The sequence below is a fragment of the Mycetomoellerius zeteki genome, unplaced genomic scaffold, assembly GCF_001594055.1.
Source record: "Mycetomoellerius zeteki isolate Tzet28-1 unplaced genomic scaffold, Tzet1.0 scaffold35, whole genome shotgun sequence".
In the NCBI taxonomy this organism is placed as follows: Eukaryota; Metazoa; Arthropoda; class Insecta; order Hymenoptera; family Formicidae; genus Mycetomoellerius; species Mycetomoellerius zeteki.
This window is the reverse complement of record NW_017257338.1, coordinates 3,712,547-3,732,770: the sequence shown is the minus strand read 5'-3', so window position 1 is coordinate 3,732,770 and position 20,224 is coordinate 3,712,547. Positions and strand designations below refer to the sequence as shown.

At 33.4% G+C, this 20,224-nt stretch overlaps 1 protein-coding gene across 2 annotated transcripts in view; it reads right to left on the bottom strand.

The window, feature by feature from the left end:
* LOC108725663 (low affinity immunoglobulin epsilon Fc receptor) overlaps nt 1-20,224 on the bottom strand; it is a 105,667-nt gene that overhangs the window by 42,380 nt on the left and 43,063 nt on the right. The window contains exons 1-2 of one of the 2 annotated variants that reach the window (XM_018452848.1): nt 7,014-7,306; nt 6,621-6,917 (exon numbers count right to left, since the gene is read on the bottom strand). In XM_018452848.1, coding sequence (XP_018308350.1) covers nt 6,621-6,917; nt 7,014-7,020 — 304 coding nt within the window. In that variant the 5' untranslated portion in view covers nt 7,021-7,306. Of the gene's footprint in view, nt 1-6,620; nt 6,918-7,013; nt 7,307-20,224 lie in introns of those variants that run through there. The other variant, XM_018452847.1, reaches the window with a different exon arrangement.

Genomic DNA, 20,224 nt, shown 5'->3' with positions numbered 1-20,224 from the left:
TTGATTAGCCACCGAATAAAATTTCCCGAGAAAATTATCCGATAGGCAATCAATGGCAAAATCTTTGTCATATGACAAAACGTAGCAATAAAATTTCAGTCTAAAACCTTCAGCACGGAATTAAACAGAATTAAATAGGAGATTTAAACAGAACAAACGCAACCAGAGAGCGCAAGTGTAAAAATAGATTTTAGAATACGGTTATTCTATTATGTCATTTTTGGTTTAAAAAATTTTTCTCTAACATCATATGCTTCTTTAAGCGTGCCACTAATGGCACGCGCGTGTCGCAGGTTGGGTATCTCTCTCTTCTAAAAAAAATAAAATAAATCGTGTGTATGAAATACATTAAACGTTGTGAAATTGAAAATGTCATTTTTGAAATAAGATTTCATTAAAATATATTTTCATTTGTTTTACGATTCTTTGTATCCAGCGATGTAATTAAATACCGAATATTATATTTTATAATTATATATAATTTATAAGATATATATAATTTAAAAGATTTTAAATTTATAATTTTATACAATATATGCATATATTTTCTATAATTTTTTACTTATGTTTTTTTATTTATCTTTCATTGAAGAGCTAAATCTTTCTAAGAGCTATAATAAGCACTATATATACTTTATAAACACTAAAAGCAATGACGAATTAATTAGCTAAATTGCACCATTGCATTGTTACACCGCATTTTTAGATATATCCCGTAAGCTAAAAGCCGCAAATCCATCACTCCATACAATAACGTACAGTTTTAATTTAATGCGTGGTGATCGCTCTCGCGGTTGCGACAAAAGCGCACACGCGATGGAGATATTGATCGCTATATGTTACGCGAAAGACTCGATAATTTCTGTCGACTGTCAACGTTCTGGTGAACAATAACGCAAGGGTAGACAATCGTCGGACAGATATCGGAACGCGCTCGTTTGCAATTTCACCGCGATTTTTCGCAATCGTACGCGCGTTTGTTCGTGGCGCGCAAATGCAGTACAGCGCTTACGCGCTCGTTTTATATGGGCGACGAATTGACCTGTCTGGACTTCTGGAAAAATCCAGACAACTCGAAAAGCGCTGGCAATGCGGCTGACGAGATTGTTCGCACGCACAACAATAGAGTGATGAATTGCTCACTTTCGCAATTGGAAGATGTTCTCTCTGTCGAGTTGAAGACGGATATATAATTTATTTTGAATGCTGTTTGGACGACTTACGTAATTTTTCAACCGTAAAGAATTGAACAAAACACTTATTAAGTAAAGAAAAAGAGAGATTATATTTAAAATATATTTTTTTAATCAATTAGAAAAAAATTAATTATAGGGAAAAAATTAAATTAAATTTTTAAATAATAATGTTTGATAGAAGATTAAGCATATTACAATCACGTCCTTCTTCTAATAAATATTTACCAATTCCCCATGTTTTGCATCATCTCTCTTAAAAAAAGACTTACCTTTTATTTCTTGAAAACATAATTAAAAAAAAGGAAAAAATAAATCAAACGCTTCGGTAAAAAAAAATCGGGTAATCCTATCAATTGAAAAATCAAGGATTCAAGGATGTTTGTGATTCTTTGTTTTTCATTCTTAATTAAAGAATGAGAATAACTTGCAGTTATGTCTTCCTATTGAAAGTGCAATGTTTCAAATCAGTCCATATATTCCATTCTCCCATTCTTTATTTAACTGCAAAATGTACCGAGTAAATCGTCAATCTTAATTATTATGGTATACATTCGGATATTCATGACAACAAACATGCATCTGTACTCTCTTTGATTTTAAAATTCCACTCGAAAAATGGATTAATTACCGAATCATTCAAGTTGGAGTGACTTTTCGTTAATATTCAGTGAATTCTTCCACTCGATGTCATGGAGTGAATATTTTCACTTCTAATTAAAGAACTGAAAACAATGTAATGCACCAAGCAAGAAGAAGTTCGATAAACGAGTCACACTAATTGTCGTCGTGTCGATGATATATATTGTTGAGTCGATATTACATAGAAATGTCGACATCTTCTTAGAGATAAAATGCTAATAAGAATCTACTTATACCGAGTTTAAATATTTTTTTTAGATTAAAACCTGATTTTACACTAAAGTCATTTTGACTGATGTTTCATTCCAAACGAATGAAATATTAACTATGATTGATCACTCCATCTCGAGTGGCAGTATTTTCACTATCGATTGGAGTGAATTTTCACTCATTTTAAGTGAGATTTTACTCTGAAAAATTTGGAGAGTGCACATACACAATAATAATACACATTGGTAAACTTATGACGGAGACAAATGGTATTTTCGAAAACGCTTCAGGTGTTTGTGACTACGTATAATCGCTTAAGCGGCATCGGATTAGCGTAGCATATCGGTACTTCAAGGGCAAATCCTGCTTAAACTTCGCTCGTATAGTATATCGCGCCCACCTCATGAAAATTTCATAAAAATTTGCATGAATGGGACGTACCTGCGAAAACCGTGCATTATTTGTCTTTGTCAAGCCGTTCTACAGCGACTTCGGGAGTACTCGTTTGTGCGGCCCACGCGCAAATGCATTTCCCTCTGAGAGACAGCCGGTCCATTGCAGTGATATCTTAAGTACCGTCGACAATTCTTTTCATCCCGACCATATCTGTCTCTGCTCTTACGCCCGTTTCCTTTCCGTAAGTATCGTTGGAAACCTCTCGAATAAAAAATTCAGTGAAAAAAAATGCGAGAAAAAGTTAATGAAAATTACACAAAGCAGATTTTCACGTTTCTTACATTCTGTATATTAAGAAAAAAATTGCGATATTTGTGTTAATTATGTACATTTTCGAAGCAGCAATTGAAAAATGAATTATGCAATCTTAAACTAACAATGTGTAATAATGCGCTTGGGTAATCACACAATTGACTATAATTTTTCATGTTATATAATCCTTTTTGCTGTTTTTATTAATTTGAGTATCATTTCTCATTTAGTTCTATATATTTCATATAATTTAAATAGGTAATATATAAAAAGACCGGTTCTCAGTACGTGATTTGTAAGCTTCTGCAATAAAAAATTAAATTAAACGTTAATTTTGATAATGTTATAATAAATAATTATTTATCTTTATTAACTCATAATTGGAACATAAGAATCCTAGTGACCCTGGGACTTCTCCTAATTTTTAAATAGTAACGATTTGGAATAATTTTATATTTTACAATCTTATTTTTTACTTAATTTCGAACTTGAAAAGTTCTTTAAAAAATATAAAACTATTAACAAAACTTTTGTCAATCCTAACGGTCCTTTAGCATCAAAAGATGTGTTCCTCTGTTACGAGTTAAATTTGTATATAATTCACAGAAATTTTGGCAAATATTTACGAAAACGTTTATCTTAGATAAGATTAAAATACCGTATGAAACATACACATGTAAAATTCAAGATGCACGATGCAATATTAAATTTGAGAGTACACGACAACGCGAAAAGAAATCACAACGCAAGAATGAAGGAAGAGCGAGTAAAACTCAGAGTTTGTCGCCGGACATCGGAGTGCAGCCGACAGCGTACGAGGATTTGATTGGATAGGTCGCTCGATTGCATATTGCATTCGACGAATATCGAAACCCCTTGTGCTCAATTAAATTCACGACAGCGCGGCCGATGGAATATCGAATTCGTAGAGGTAAATCGTTGGACGGTAAAAAAGGAATTGCGTTCGCGAAATCATTTCGCTACAAAAAAAGTATGGATGAAGAAGTAGAAGAAGAGGAAAAATATTGACACTATGCAGAGTGTGTCGATAATTTCGGCTTTTCTCTGCAGTGTCCCCATTATGTCGCACATCTTTTGAACTATTCGTAAATGGTAGTTCTTTGTCAGCACCCGTTATAACAAATACTATATTTTGCCCGTCGTTCCATCAGCATTTTTCAATAAACGAACAAAAATAACATTATACATATTGATTAGAATGCAGTATTAAATTCATATTGATATATCGATATTATCAATTATACATATTACTTTTATCGGAATCATAATAAAGTTATATACGCTCGTATAGGACATTCCTCGGAAAAGTTTATTCTATTCAGAAATCTTTCTACCCCATATACGTTCCATTGAATTCTAAAGTTTCCGTGACTATGTAACAAAGTTTCTCTTGCAGAAATTCAATGTACGCTCGTAAACTAAAGAAAATGTTTTAATTGTAAAAAAGGTAAATCTCTTTTTCAAGATATTAAATCGAATGATATCATTTTTCTCGCTGAATAAAAACGGAGTTGAATTAAATGTTTCTCAATATTATCTAATAATTGCGCTCACAGATATACGAGTAATTCGCACTTTCATTAAATTCGATCATAATACAAATATATGTAAAACTTTTATTGTATCTATTTTCCTCAAAACACTATCCCTAAATAAATGTGAAGCTTAATATTGCATAAATGACAATAAACAATATAAATGATACACGAACATTAAATTGTTCTATAATAAATTGATAACAATGCATAAATAATGTTATATTTTCATATAATACAATACGTTTCAATTTGGTATTGCTCGAAATATACTTTGTGTAATTTATCGAAACATGCATTATAGTTCAACGTTAATGTAATGCACAAATATATAAATCATTATTTGTTGATATTCGTCGACTTCTGTATAATATCGACCAACCGCGTCATAGAAATTTGGAAGTGCGGGAATTATTTGATGTGTGCGAAATGCCAGACTTTTACTGCGAACAAAGAGAAATTAAATTATCGCCCAATTCTGTGCAAAACGAATCGCTAGAACAAGTATTACTCGGGTTGAAAAATCCATCCGCGCGTCGCGACTATAAAAAAGCCGCGTCAAAGCTTTGAAACAGAAAACCGATAGGAACAACGTGAAACTATCCTATGTTGATCCCGTTCGATTTTACGTACTTCCCCAACTTTCATCGCCATTTTCTCTATATCGTTTATTTCTCGTCGAATCTCACCCGGATTTTCCAGTGTTGTATTCTCTTATCTAACAATTCGTGACATACATCAGAATATGTTATTTTGAGTTCCTTCAAATGTTCCGTTATGTTTCATAATAATGTTATCTTCTTTTTTATGTTAAAAATATTTTTTTATTTTTCACACGACAGATTCATCAAAATAGATTTCGCATGTATTTAGAATCGTTATTTTTATCAAGAAGAGAGAGAGAGAGATAACAAATTTAATTCTAACACTTAAAACATAACTATTTCAATTGTTTTTTATTTATTTTTTAATTACTATCTAACTTTTAATCGCGATTTTATTTATGCGATTTAATTATGTTACGATTTTTATATTATTCTTATAATCATTGACTAAACAGGGTGTATCTGAAATATCGCCCACTACAGTGCTATTCCTAATATAAAATTGAGACGAAAAGTCCTGTACCATTTTACAATTTTCGCAATAGTTAACGAGATATTTATTTCTAAACATTACCGAATAAGCAGATAAAATTTATATATAAGACAATTTTAAGATACCTTTCAATGTTCTTTGTGAAATGTTTCGAAGATGTTTCTTAAAGAACACTTAGAGATATCTTAAAGTTGTCTTACACGTCGATTTTAGACATTTTGCTCATTGGGTAACTAAAAAAAGATATTGCGAAAATTGCAAAATGGTAGAGGACTTTTCGACTCAGTTTTTTATTAAGAATAGCACTATGTGATTAGTGGGCGTTATTTCAGATACACCCTATATATAGAAATTATGCTAATTCGTTAAAAAGTCAAAATCGACGGGATCGGATTAGTGTCGACAATCATAAAACCGTGTTGTGAAAACACATGCGATTTAGAGCGTGTTGTTGATGTAGTCCCATGTATGTCCGATCCTGAACGATTCACTACGGTTCAATGCAACTCAAGCTCGTAACAGAAGCAGGGCATCGTGACGTCAATGCATGCTTCCCTAAACCTTTGTCATCGCATTATAGATGATCAACGATAATTTTGTTGCACTGTTGTTGAGGAAGTAAAATCTACGTGACTGTGATTTTTGATGTGTCTTTTTATAACCATCTGCACCGTTTGCATAAAATATCGCAAAATTTATGCTGGTTTTTTGCAAAGAAAAGTATTAATTTTTAATAAATTTTTATAAGCTGTTATAATTAAAATTATTAAGCAAGATGCATTTTAAATAATTATGTTAATTTTTAATAATAAGAAACAATGTATTATTATATTCAGAGAATTTTTTCAATATTAACTGCACTTCTAAAAAAACCTAGTACCACGCGCGCGCGCGCGCGCGGTTTACCCTAGAAATTATGCGAAAGTATTGCATAATTTCTCCCCTATTTTTCTATTTCTGGTCGCAATCTATAAAAAACAACCTATCACCGATATCACGATGTATGACCATTTTAGCACAAAAGCATTCTCTCTTTCTCGTTGCTCTGTGCCTGCATTCCATCACATACGAATAAAATTTGTTTTCCTATTCGAGAAAGAAAACGACATAATGGACGCCACAGAAAAACGTTGATTTCCAATTAAAGAATTTCATAAACGATAAGTTTCTCCCTACTGGTCACAGATATTGTTCAAGGTGAATCGCGATTTACCCGCCAAGAGATCGAATCTGGTTCTGCTCCTCTCGCTGTCCTCGTAGCCCTCGAGGTCGTCCTCGTAATCTTCGTAATCCTCAAGGACAGGACGGTGGTCCCCATCATTGCCGCTGACATTTCGAGAAACAAGATTGTTGCTGGGTGGACCTCTCTGAGTGGCCTGTCGGATGTGGGTCCGATGATTGTTACTGAAGAGGACCGACGGAGGTGGCGGCGTTGACAGCTGAGAGCCTTGAAGACGACGCTGAAGGTAACGGGCCAAAAGTGCTTGTACCGCGTCTGTCTCCGCAGTGCCTGGAAGACAGAAAGAGAGACTCGCTCTCGTGATCAGTCGACAACATCTTCCCGATTTTACGATATCCCGCTGAGTCCTTACATCCGCATTCTTACATTTCATTCTTTTCCTCTCGTCTCATCTCGATTTTTCGCCATCCATTTTTCTTTTCTTTTATTCTTTTTTTTCTTATTATCAGTTTTCTCTCAGTTTTCTGTGACGTAACAGTGCTCGCATTTCTCTTTCGCGAGATTGGAGACAAAAGAATTCGAGGCTCAATTCGAGGTCGTTGCCTGTCGAGGGGTCCTTCTTCTTGTATCATGTACGAAATGCATCGCGTGTGCATTCTCGCGCAAGCGTAAAGATATGTGCGATTCACGTTCTGATGAGACGGGTTCGGCGATGAGTATAATCCCTCCTGCACGCTGGTGGATCAATAGAGAGACGCAAAAGGCACGGTAATTCACCATCCAGCGATCAAATGCAAGAAAAAATATCAATAGAGAGATGCGGACTCGTTAGTTCCAGAAAAATAATTATACGGGCAAAAAGACAGAAAAAGATATCCATCAGAAAGGTCAAAATAACATAGAAAAGCACAAGACTTTCTAATAAACTTTAAATTATTTTAAATGTCATCGCGAATAATATTAATAATAATCACGATGTGTCAAGAGTCCATTTTCAACAGATGAAGCAAATATCATCATAACTATTAAACTGTATGAAATATACGATCGCAATGATAGATGACGGTAATGATGTAGTAAATGATACAGTGATTAAAGATGTATGGGAGAAATGATTGAAGCTCCTTGCTTTCAACTCTAGTGTATGAACCAACGTAAACACAAGTGAGCGTGCTCATAATGCCGAAACAATATGCAGTAGAATACTCGAGTCCGCAGGATGCTTCATTAGGATCCCTGCCTCGCTTGCGTTTGATGTTCCAAGAGCTTTCACGAATCATTGTTTAGCCTCAATGTATGTACCATTTGTAGTTACATCAAGGAGATAGCACGAGATGAATGAAATTATAAATCATTCGACATTGCTTTGCGAATCGAAGATGTGACACTGATTAGTCAACATCATAATATCATCGATTGTTACGCACAAGGAAACGAGGAAATCGCTATACATAATTTAACTTCATTATTACATTTATTGCTACAGTTCCATTACTCAAACCATTACCACAAACTCATAAAACTAGCTCTTTAAAGAATATCTATCAAAATCTGTATCGGTTGTGTATCATTCGTTTATTAGAGTAAATTAATTGCTTAAATCATGCATGAATCGTATCATAAATGTAATTTCGATTTGAAGGTGTTTAAAATGTATTGGCGGTATAAAATGTAAATAGTAATCGGTATAAAATATTAATTGTTTACATTTTATACAGTCAAAAATGTTATAAGCATCTTTAATCGAAATCACACCTGTAGTATGATTAGAGTACAAGATTTTTTTACACAAGTTTATTTACCTTTTTTTAAACAAAATTTTTTTTTAGTTTAAAGCATACATATATAATACTTTTATTATGTTTCTATTAGTTACAAATATAAACTGATTACTATTATTATATGTATATATATATATATATATATAAATTCTGCTTGCTTTAATTTCGTTGAATTAAAATTATAAATAATTAATACGATTCTGCTGAATTTTATTTATGCGAACGTGTTGCTAACTAAATGTTGCAGAAGTTCAAAGAGGTAACGCAAAAACGGATAATTAAAGATGCGGTGAACTAAACGACGATGTCGTGAGAGCTGTTAGAGGATTTGCGGCAAGAAATCCAATTTTCGGTAAAGTCCAGCACGAAGGACGAGTGCAATTACATCGATTTCTACTAGTAAGCTTGTGCGCCAGCACGGCTGTCTCGTAATTGAATTGGATCAATTGTGTATCGCACGAATCCTATCATTTCTTCCCTCGATTCCTACCTTTTTACCTCGATTCTTTTTGCTGGACGAAAACGTCCGTCAAATTATTATTCTGAGCAGCAGCTTCATATAATTAAATCCTACAAGTAAACGTTGATCCCATTATGAAAAAGCATCTGACAAACTGGCGGAAAACGAGCACGCACACTCTGTTTTCTTGTTATATTTCGCGCAAACTGGAAAATGCACGCTCGAGTTGACCGCAAAGGATCAACCTTCCAGCACGGAGGTGATGCCCCGGCAAGGATTTTCAGAGTCACCTCCAGAAACCTTTTGCCTGGCGCGAATCTTGTTAGCCTTGCTTTCGCGCGCGGCCTAATTTGACAAACGTACATTAAAGTAATTGACAATTTACTTGTACCACGCAGTTTGTATTTATCTATTAAGTTCTCAATAATATTATTTTTAACTTAAGTGTTACACGTTTAATTCTAACTAATTGACAGAATATTTTGATTGATATGAATTCATGAAATATATCATATTCATTTTTATTTGTAAAAAAAGCACATGATTTTACGCAAAATACATAGTAACGTTAATTTAAATGGTATTGACGAATGTAAAGTGAATTAATAAAAATACTGATTGAACGCTAAAACGAACATTTAAAAAATATTTAACAAAACCACATGAGATAATAACATACTATCTAAATTTTTCATGTTCTCGCGGTTTGACGTGTGTGGAAAGTAAATACAACCAAAACTAATATTTGGCGGAGTTACAGCAATTAGAAAAATTCTCATGTTTCCGCAAGACAACACATAAAGTGTTACTCGATATCGGAAAAATAATAAAACGTCACATCCCGAAATATTCCACGACTGTTTCTATCTATTTTTTTGTGGGGAAAAAATCCAGAAGTAATCGCGCGAATAGTTGGAAAAACGTTCAGCCAAACGAACGTTTATTCTTTATGATACAAAAAAGTTCTTCAGCTTTTGCTTCATTTAGAACTTTATCGACTTCTTCAACTTTATCGAATAATTACACGTCTATGGTCTATTAAAAATTATTGCAACTTAAGAATTGTTTCTTTAACGACAACTTAACCGAAGAAATTGGAGCAAGTGAAACGTGAAATAATTTAAAGACACAGACTTTCATCAGGTTATATGAAACAGACATGAGAGGGAAGAAAATCTCGATTTTGCTTGTGAGAAAGAGCATGAAATAAATCGTGGAAAGTCATAGGTTACGCCATGCAACAGATTGAACGGATTTCTTCGCGGATTCAACGCGAGATTCGTCCTAAGAGGAATTTAGCGTTCTCGACCGAAAGATGCAAATCCGCGGAAAACCGCCGCCGATGTGAAAATTTCTTTAAATCGGAATCCGAGATATCTTCTTGGACAAGACAAATTCATGCCAAAGAAACCACGGAAGATTGGCATCAAAGAATTTGCAAAAATGCAGTCAAATGTTGCTCCTCCCTTTCGAGAAGAAATTTCTGTCGATCTGTGAACAAATGAAACATTTTCAAAAGAAGATTTCTTTCTTTCTTTTGGCAAAGAACAAAGATCGAAGTAATTTCGAGGAAGAATAAAGTAATATAAGACGGACAGAAAATCTGAAATATTTTCTTCAGAAACGGAAAATTATTTCGCTCGAATACTCACAATATTGCCAGAAGTGAAACATTCGGAAAGAAAAATTCGCTATATCTTTGCACATGAACAAAAGTGTAAAAAATTTGAAAGTGTTAAGGACATGGCACACAAAAAATTTAAGACGTAAGACTTAAGCAGTAAGCAAATCGACCAATCACAATAGAGACCGTAAGACCATAACGTAAGCAGTAGCGAATCCAATATGTTGATTTCCTTCCTACTTAAGACTTACGTCTTAAATTTTTGTATGTATCAAGACCTTTACAAACAGAAACATAGTACCGACTTTTCTATCAAAAGTTTGTAAACTTTAGATTATAAGATTCTGCATTAACTAAATAAAAATAATTACGTATCTCAATGAGTTGATAATTAAAATATCAATGTTTACTACTTGCATCATTCCTACTAAATTTATTTAGTGTTATTTTTGACAATTCTTTATTTTCAAAATACGTAGATGTCTGCAATTTTTTTTAGGCAAATCACTTTTCTTGGAGTACCTTAAAGTTATGAAAACTGCGGAAACTACGCATCCCAAATGACCAACGTGATTAAATTCAACCACACGATTCGACGGGGAAAAATCACAAAGTCCGAGTGAAACTTTTCTGAAATTGGACGGAGAATTGCTCGTGAGGACTTTTCAAGCCGGAATCCTAATTTGGACTGAAAATTAGAATTTCACTGTGTTGAATATTCTGCTTGGACGCGAGATCGATTCATTATCATTGTCTACTGACGTTTCGCGGTTGAAGAAATCATCTCGGTTGACTGGAGAAACGTAAGTGTCCTTTGAAGTGATTTAAGCTTTACTCGCGCGTTCTCGAGTGCACGAGAGAAGGTACGCATTAAAACGGAATGTCCCGCCTGAACTGATTTGCAAGTTTCGCGTCTCTCATCCGGCCCGCAGCCGGCGCGGAAACCAACCTTCTCCTGTAATCCATTGTCCCCACTTCATAATTCAATGACTTTCGGAACTACGTTTCCTGGACTATTTCCTCGACGGGTCTTCTGAATGTTTTATGCGATTTTAAGATTACCATGGTGGTGGCGGCTGGCGATAGCGCGCGATACGCTTTTACCGTAATTGGATCTAAATTCTGGAACGGACGAACGAAGTCTAATAATGACTTCATTTCTCGAACGCAGGCTATTATTATATTGGAGTCAATATTATCCTATTATAAAGCGTTATAAAGGCACTATCGACAGGAGCACCAACAATGATACAAAATAATTTATAACGTCATAACACACGATAATATATCCCCTGAAATGGTATTGTAACAATATGAAAAAATAACATTTATGATAAAGGTAGAAAAAGAATTGTTTATAAAAATATAATACAAGTACAAAAATTACGCGGGACCCAGTTAAATAAAATATTCAATATATCATGCATGATTATATTGATTCGTTTTTCGAGATGACACAATTCATTAAATATAGAACGTTCAATTCGATCCTGACTAAAAGAAGCAATACGAACGGTTCGCAAAGGCGACTGCTTGACTTACAGAGGGAAATCAAGCAGTTCGATTACCTACTTCAATGAAGCATGTTTATATGAATTTCGTTTCAAAACTACCTGTGCAAACTTGAGATCAATCGACAATGTCAATAGACTTTTGATATTAAAAAGGCATAAAATTTAAGGCGTGAAAGATATTATTCAAAAGAGATATTTTTACACATTATATTAATTCTGCAATATTTATTAATAATTGTTTGATTAATTTTTATTACAGAATTTCTATCAAAATTATCATAATTTTTGCATATTCATAATTATTTGTACTGTAATTTTCCGCAAAATTTGTGGTAAAAGTATATTTTATACACTACGAAATACACTGCAAAATAAATAAAGCTCATTTAAACGAATTATTTATAATAATTAATATATAGAATTGATATACATTCAAATAAAACAGCTAAAATAAAATGTGAAATACAATAAAATGTATATTAAAAACATTTTTTTCTCTTTTTGTAATTTAATTATTAATATTATATCTCTCTATAATATTCGTAAATTAACTCGTAAATTAAATTAATTGATGAAGATTAATGAGATATAACTTTACTTACACCGAGAAAAAAATATCTTAAATTTCAATAAATATTTATTTAAATTTAGGCTATTTTTTTCTCAGTGTAGATTGTTTAGGTGTCTTCGCAAATTTTTTTCGAATAAAATAAATTTAAATGCATTCCATCAGAGCCATTCCAAATGAAAAACGAGCCATTTGATTTCGGAACAAGCGGAGAAGCCAAACGTATCCAACCGCTGATGGCATGTTTGGATACGTACTTTCGAAACGGTTCCCGGCCAAGAAAAGCACAATGTTTCGAGATTTATACGGCGTAAATAGCGAAAGATCCTGTGTAAACGCCGGTGTTTCGTATATACGCGAGTTCCCGTACGTGACAAGTGCCTTAAGTAATAGTAAACAGAGACGGCGGGCATTGTACGCAGGGTTCGACTTGAAGGCACGTTTTCGCCATCAATAGCGACGCTGCTCATAAATGTCTTTTTAAATCTTTCGCGCGAAAGAACGACAAGCTAATCCGCTCATGTTAACTGATGTAATGACGAGGACTACACGATAATTACGTTTAATGTCACTGCTTCATTTTTGATTGATTATAGTTTTATGATTTTATTATCACCACGTTGATGAATGTCTGACACAATATTTAATTTCTAATATTTTATTTTGACGGAGATTAGAGAGAGAAAGGAAGAAATTATGTAAAATATTAAATAAATTTAACAAGCAGAATGTTAAAAGTCAAAGCATATATAAACAAGATTTATTACATCGGCTAAGAGAGATAAATATAATATAAATATTATTTATACGATTCTTTGTAACGATTGTAGCGTTTATCACCTACTATATGTACGTATTTATACAAAATACACGTAATTGAAGTTTTAATTTTTCAGGCTTTAACATTAGTAATATAAATAACGAGATAAAATATGTTTTGCTTGTTACCTCATTGCATTACTTGACAACTTAAACGATAGGTCATGTAAATAATTTTAGTAAATAATTATACAGGATTGCTACAAAAATAATTAACTGGCTCATGTACTGCATTATTTGGCAATGAAAATTTCATATCGCGAGCTTCCGTAGACGAAAGACTTATGTAAGCATCATAACTGCTAAAACGGCAAGTACGCCAATATTTCAGTACGATGGCGTTTCCGAGGGAAAGTGTTGTCTGCTAGTGCGCCCGTTCTTCTGATATACGTCCCCATTTCGCAGTTTGACGGGAAAGAAGCGGCAGAGTGGCTCGAATGCGACTGACAATAATTTGTCAAGTCGGCCACTCACGACTTCTTACATCGTTCCTTCGGACAAAGGGAATTTCGTTGGAAGAGCAGAGATTTCCCGTCTGAGCTTCTTGCCCGTCGTGTTTCCGCACGAGACTCGAGATTTCATAATTGCGCCAGTGCATTAGAGGAGAATTTCCGTCTCGCAAAATTGCGCGCCACTTGGAGAACATCGAAAAGAATTCGCATAAAATATATCAAGGGGTTTTACGACGGTTTTTTAACGCAGTGCATTTGGCAACGAACAACACATGGATTTAAATTATTTATAATATCTTCATAAATTCATTGGATACGCATTATCATTATGATTAAATACGAAATAATATACATATGAATGGTCATATCAGTTCAAACAGATATTATTTATCATCATATTATTTATAATAAAATAAAGAAAAGATAATTAGTTGTGTAAATATGTTTGAAACTTCAAACGTTGTTTATGTTACATTATATCTGATATTCTTATGCTCAAAATTGACCGCTTTTGCAGATTATCCTGTTTTTATCAACAAAGATATTTATAATATACGTAATTGTATATTCAATCAAATCTGTTACGTAATGGATTTAAATTTATTTAAAATGCAATGTTTAGTATTAATCAATCACATTATACATACTTTCAATTATTAAACGATCGTAATTGATACATGTTTTAATTCCACACGAAGTATCATTCTATTCTAGATAGTTAGAAGTTATAACGACAATGTGACATATAACAATGTATTATTGAATTGTAATGAAACTCTGACTTTTAATGGATAACGACTCAAGAAGCTAAATGGGATTTTTGAGTTTAATTAACGTAGAATTTAAACGCGGAAGACGTCACTGTGAGAAACTTAAGTTCTCATCCCTTTTCTGTACGTACTCATGTTCTCGGAAGAACGGCCCGTGACTCAGATGAGCCGCTAAAACCGCGCACAGAAGATCAAAGTTGAAACTCGAGAGAAAATCTCGACCTCAATGATTTTACAAAAGTTAAAAGGTAGTAGAAATGTAATTTAGAAACGTATATTTTAGAAAAAAATATACGTTTCTTCTATTATATTGTAGATAATGTTTTAAATTCATTCATGTCTTCTAAGAAATTTTATTAATGAAATATAATGATAATTGATGAATGATTAAAATCTTTATTAAAAAAGGAAGTTTATAAATTATATTAAAAAGCTTTGTAATTTATACCAAATTTTTAAAAGATATGTTATTAGCAAGATAGCTATAATCTAAAAATATGTTATATGCATAAATACGGGGATTTATATAATTACGTATCTATATAATTATAAAGGATAAACGTGTGTAAATAGATATTACATATTAATTGTGCTATTGCATTGATCACATAATTGGAAAATAGAAATAATATTGAAACAGGATCTCTGTAAAATTTAGCTGTTTGTTTTGTTATATGCACTAAATGGAGATTCGATAAGTTTTCAACGTTTTACATTTTCCCATCAATCGGAAGGCAATATTTTACTCGTCGTATTCTTTGACTATAAATATGGAGCACCATTTTGTTCCCATTTTGCTTTTATCATCACGCTGTCGTATGTACGATGCTTTATTTCAAATATCAGATAGTCATTTTATTTCTTTCTGCGCGAAGCCGATTTTCAGCGTAAAATCGAGACGGATGTAACGGATGTAAAACGCATCATCGAGATACAGAAATTTTCTATTGTACGATAAACAATTTCTCAATAATTGATGCCGTGAATGTCACGTTTATAGCGCATCAATATTCATTTATCATCAATTGTCAAGTAATATTACGCGTCGCACAATAAAGTGAGCGTTATAGTAGGAAAAATCTATCAATAATTTTACTTTTGCAATAATGTTACTAAAATTTTTGAAACGTTGTTTCGAATATTATTAAGTTTGAATAATTTAGGAAAATACATAAAAACATGATTATCTAACAATAAAATATTTAGATAGAATAAGAATAATATATTTCAGTGGCACGAATCACTTTATACAATTCCTCCAAACACGATCATTCTTTATAAATAATTAGGAATCATCATAGTCAATTAATCAATTTCTATAAATTTTGGGCCATTAACGATTTAATTAGGAAGTATTATACGAAACAGATATTCCATGCAATTTCTTTGTTTAAAACAGAAGAAATATAACAAATGGGAATTGCGAAAATTATTCTTTCATATTAAAGCGATAATTATCTCTTTAGCAACAAATAATGACAAATAAATTACTCACCTATGATACTCCTTTCAAGCTTTCTGCTCCTGACAGATTCCTTCATTATACACACACGTGCTACTACTCATACACATTCACAGCACTCGCGAAACTCGATTATAGTTACGATTAGACGTGAAACTAATTAATTACCAGAACATGACAATCGCACGATACTCTCATTAATCGCAAGTTACGATGATCTTACTACATAAATAAAATAACACACAAGAATTCAAATCACACGAAGCTAAAACTCGTTAAACATTTGCTATTGTAAATTATCGTAAAAAGCAAATCTTAATAAATTGTAATAAATATTCAAATAGAGGTATATCTCTTGCTTGAGTCTTTCTCCATTTTAACTTTTTTGGCAACGTTACCTCATAAAAATAATTCGTTACCGTTACCGTTTTTTTTTCTAAAAAGTAGCTCATTATCGTTACTCGTTATTGATTTGCAAAAATAACTCGTTACCGTTACCGTTCTTCAAACCGTAACGAGTCGTTACTTTTTCGCATATAAATAGAGTGCACATTAAAGCCGTCGTACACAACTCTAAATGTAAAAACGAGATATCTCAATTGATGAAGTGCCTAAAGTATATTTTGTCAAATAGCATAATAAAGTGTATTGAGGATTTCACAGTTTTATTCGCGCGCGTTTCTATATTTTTATTAACCCCATATATCATTACGTCGATTGTACAGCGGTTTTAAAGTGCACTGAATGCGCACTAGTTCTGCCAATGAAAAACGCCATTATATGCATAATTAAATTCCTGCGGTAAATACAAAAAAGATGTCAGAAATCTATTTTTTAATAGGGGAATAAAACTCAAAAATTGATAAATGTACGCTCTAGTTACGATTAAAACTTTTATGTATTATAAATAGAAATTGAATAACGATAAAAGTAACTAGTAAAATAGTTACCATTACCCCAAAAATGTAACTGCGTTACCATGAACGTTACTCAGAAGAAAATGTAACTTCGTTACCCAATCGTTACCGAAAAAAGTAACGGTACAACTAAATATATAACGAATTACTTGCCAACCCTGTTTTTTTTATCAATAATAAGTATCCAAATTTTAAACAATAAAAATTTTTATCTTTTTGTACAAATTTTGTTATTATGCTTCAAAAGCCTCGCATTTCGAACAATAAAAGACAGTTTTACACGATTATGATCTCATTTTCAGTTTTACACTTTTAACTCGAACCTTGTGAAACATTGTAATGAAAAGATGAATTATGCATTGACAGTAAAATTAAATTCTTCCGTTTTTACATTTACGCTTTCACAAAATAATGTACAGATCACTGTACTTAAGTGAATTATTATAATGAGCAATGCACGGGATTTCGTAACGTATCGCACATTTATCAACGATTATTTTGAAAAGTAACAAACAAATGCTTGTTTACAATGGGTGCATTCAGAACGACAACCGCTCACTGAGCGCTCAGTGAGCTTTTTCATCTGATCGGCATATTCCATTAGATCCTAAAATATAGACTAATCAGATGAAAGAGTTCACCGAACGCTCAATGAGCGATTATCGTTCTGAATGTACCCAATTAGTTGACATAACCAAAAAAATTTTCTTTATCTCTTTCATTTGCTTGCTGCCTTTTCCGCGCCAATATAGGCTACGTCGAGGGGGTAACCACTTAATGTAATCGTGGGACAGAGGCCTCGAAATCATTATAAAATTTATGTGCAATCTCTATGTATAATCCGACAATTACATATGCAACCACGAGAAATCATTGTATAATATTAAATAAAATCGTATATTTTACCAAATTACTTCATATATAGTGAAAAAAATTATTTGTAATCAGATAAAATCATATGAAATCATGTAATCTATGGGACAATATTTCAGCTAGTGGTTACCCCTTGGGCTACGTTTATACCGTGCGCTTAGTCCGCGACCTATACGATAGGTGTCTTTGTTTAACCTACAGGATAAACAAGAATATACACCTAAATGTACGGTGTAAACGTAGCCATTGTTAGAAACATACCAATTAGGTCGAGGGGGTAACCACTAGCTGAAATATTGTCCCACAGATTACATGATTTCATATGATTTTATCTGATTACAAATAATTTTTTTCACTATATATGAAGTAATTTGGTAAAATATACGATTTTATTTAATATTATACAATGGTTTCTCATGGTTTTATATGTAATTATCGGATTATGCATAGAGATTTCATATAAATTTTATGATTTCGAGGACTCTGTCCCACGATTACAATAAGTGGTTACCCCCTCGAATTAGGTACTAATGAACCAAATCTGGCGATTCTATTTACAATTGGCGGTGGCAATTGTACACACGCGCCGGCCGTTACATGTGAAGCCCAAGACACAATGTGAGGGAATAGTGATAACGATAGGAATAACACGATTTCAACCTATCAGAAACTGTGTATTCCGATATATCCTATTTCTGATAGGTTGAAATCATGTTATTTCTATCGCTATCGCTATTCCCTGTGTCTTGCATTGTGTCTTGAGCTTGACGCGTACGACGCCGCGGGCGTGCTATTGTTTACAGTTTACGTCACTGCCATGCGTGCGACGAAGCTCAAGTGAGCAAGCAGCAGCGCGAGCTGTTGTGTGTATTATGTCTCAAATCGCGACCGATATTAGAACACGTCGAATGCGATTGTTATCCAGCGAGAAATGACAATGGAATCGATGTCGAATCGATGTCGATTCGACATCGAAATCATCGAATCGACGTCAAATCGACGTCGATTCCATTGTCATTTCTCACTGGGTTAGTGCTGATAATTACACGTCTCACACGGTTAGTTAATTAAAGACTTGTAAGCGGCTGCTATTTATCGAAGCATTTGAAAAACTGTAAAACGAATTCACTTACCGCCTTTGCAATTTAGCCCTACACACTCGGGACCCTGGAACCCCATCCATACTTGTTTTACCAGTGTAAACGTAGTCACATTCACAATTACTAGTTAAACTCAGGAAATACGTAATATAATTAATACTAAACGCACTGTTTTTTCGTGAGATGTACGGCCAATAATGATATTCGATACGAATATATTTAACATTGGTGAACTTTACTCCGTTTTGTGAAACATAGAACTGTGTGAAGCATAGAGCAATACATAAACTGTTATGCTGGATTCACACTGCATTCGATTTTCGTCGTACGACGAAAATCGGATGCAGTGTGAATCTAGCATTAGACCTGATTCGAGTAACGTGAAACTCGCGCGTGACGTATCAAGCATATCGATAACCAACTTCAAGTCGCTTCAAGCGCAAGGAACGAAACAAGCCGACAGTTAGCTCGTATTTCGCGGCGTCATTATTTCGCACGCACTGTTTTTTACAACGTACAGCGCGCGTCATTGTTTACATCGAAAGTCGTTTTCTTGTTATTCACACGTCGACAAACAAAGCAGGTAGTACCGCAAATTGCTTCATATATGTTGATCGGACATGATCGAACAGTAGGAAACGAATTCACGAGATACACTTAACCTCTCGCGTACAATTTTCCTGAATTGACGAAGCAAATGAATGATTTATAAGCATAGCAAAACAAGCATTTATTATTTAGCGAGAAAATCTGTTATCTCGAACAGTTTATTAATCTAAAATAGAAATCAAACTGATAGACGGAAATTATATAAATTATTACGGTATCATGGATTTTTTTTTTTTCGTATTTTAATACTCGCGTGGAGTTGTGTGAATCATAAAATATTTTTTTATAATTCATTAAAAAACTTTATGTCGTTTAACATTTGTCCATTATGTTAATTTGCGAGATACATCGAGCGAATTACAGCTTCGTACGAATGTAATTTTTGTTGCGTTATTTCGTTGTATGTTAAAATAGCATCGTTTACGCCGGGAGTGTCATAAAAAGTCGCGCGATGGTTATAATTAATACCGTGATATTAATATCGCACGTAATCGTAATTAATCGTGTTTTCGCGAGTGTTTTATATGTATATTTGTGTGTGTGCGTGCAACGAAGGAATCTTCTGAGAGGAAAAGGACGCCTGAGAGAGGCATCGTGTGACGGCGGAGCAGCCATGACGTGAGTAATTTATTTATTACATTCTTTGTTGCTCGTGAAATTAATTGCTTATATTCAATTACTTTACGTG